Source organism: Cynara cardunculus (genome assembly GCF_001531365.2).
Source record: "Cynara cardunculus var. scolymus isolate 2C chromosome LG 15, CcrdV1, whole genome shotgun sequence".
NCBI classification, from domain to species: Eukaryota; Viridiplantae; Streptophyta; class Magnoliopsida; order Asterales; family Asteraceae; genus Cynara; species Cynara cardunculus.
In genome coordinates, this window is record NC_037542.1 from 16,249,322 (window position 1) to 16,250,531 (window position 1,210).

General features: G+C 47.9%; 1 protein-coding gene across 1 annotated transcript; it reads left to right on the forward strand.

The window, feature by feature from the left end:
* The first annotated feature begins 211 nt into the window (after positions 1-211).
* LOC112528025 (AT-hook motif nuclear-localized protein 24-like) lies at positions 212-1,210 on the forward strand. Its single transcript, XM_025138912.1, has one exon. It carries the CDS (start codon positions 212-214, stop codon positions 1,115-1,117), a length of 906 nt encoding a protein of 301 aa, XP_024994680.1. The 3' UTR covers positions 1,118-1,210.

Here is a 1,210-nt window from a genome sequence, read left to right on the forward strand (position 1 = left end):
CAGCAGCTGTCCCCTTTTTCTTCCTTACAGGAAAGTCAAAACCCAACCAAAAGCAACAAAGATAGCTAGTGAGGAAGAACCCTTTCCTCCCTTGGATCGAAACCCTAAATCTTTCAACTTTCTTGCTGTTTGATTGGTTAGTTCTTGAGGGTTTAGAAGAATTCAAAAGCTTTCAACTTTGAAGCTTAGCTAGCTAGGAAGATCGAGATCAATGGATCAGATAACGGCATCATCTCACGGTCACTCTCTTCCTCCCCCTTTTCATACAAGAAACTTCAATCTGCATCAATTTCAGCAACAAAATTCTGAAGATGAACAAAGCGGCACCAGTGGTCTCAACATGGGTGGCCACAAAAGAGAGCGTGAAGACAAGAGCAACGACGAGATGTTAAACAACAGCGGCGGTGGCGGAAGCAGTGAAGGCAAAGACGGAGAAATGGGAAGAAGGCCAAGAGGTCGTCCGTCTGGTTCAAAAAACAAACCTAAACCACCGATTATAATCACCAGGGACAGTGCCAACGCACTACGCACCCATGTCATGGAGGTTTCCGATGGTTGTGATGTGATGGATAGCATCAGCACCTTTGCACGCCGCCGGCAACGTGGTGTGTGTATCATAAGTGGAACTGGGACCGTCACTAATGTAACCCTCCGGCAACCTGCTTCACCAGGGGCGGTTGTGACATTGCACGGAAGATTTGAGATTCTTTCTTTGTCGGGTTCTTTCCTGCCACCACCTGCACCACCGGCGGCGACGGGGTTGACCATATACTTAGCTGGTGGACAAGGGCAGGTGGTGGGTGGTAGTGTGGTAGGTGCACTTCTAGCGGCTGGACCAGTGGTTATCATGGCGGCATCGTTTAGCAACGCCGCCTACGAAAGACTCCCTCTTGAAGACGAAGAAAGCACTTTACCGTTGCAAGGTGGGTCGTTAGGATCTCCGGGAGACATAACTCCACCACAACAGCAACAACAGCAACAATTATTAACGGATCCTTCGTTGTTTCAAGGCATGTCTCAAAACCTACTCAACTCCATTCAATTACCAAACGATGCTTATTGGGGTGGTGGCAGTGGCGGCGGTGGCGGTGCCGGTGGTGGTCGTCCACAATTCTAACTATAACCTCAATGAAAGACAGATGGAATGTAAACAAGATTTAGGTTTATCAAAGAGGATTCGAATTATATTGTTGAGCAAGATTTCATCAGG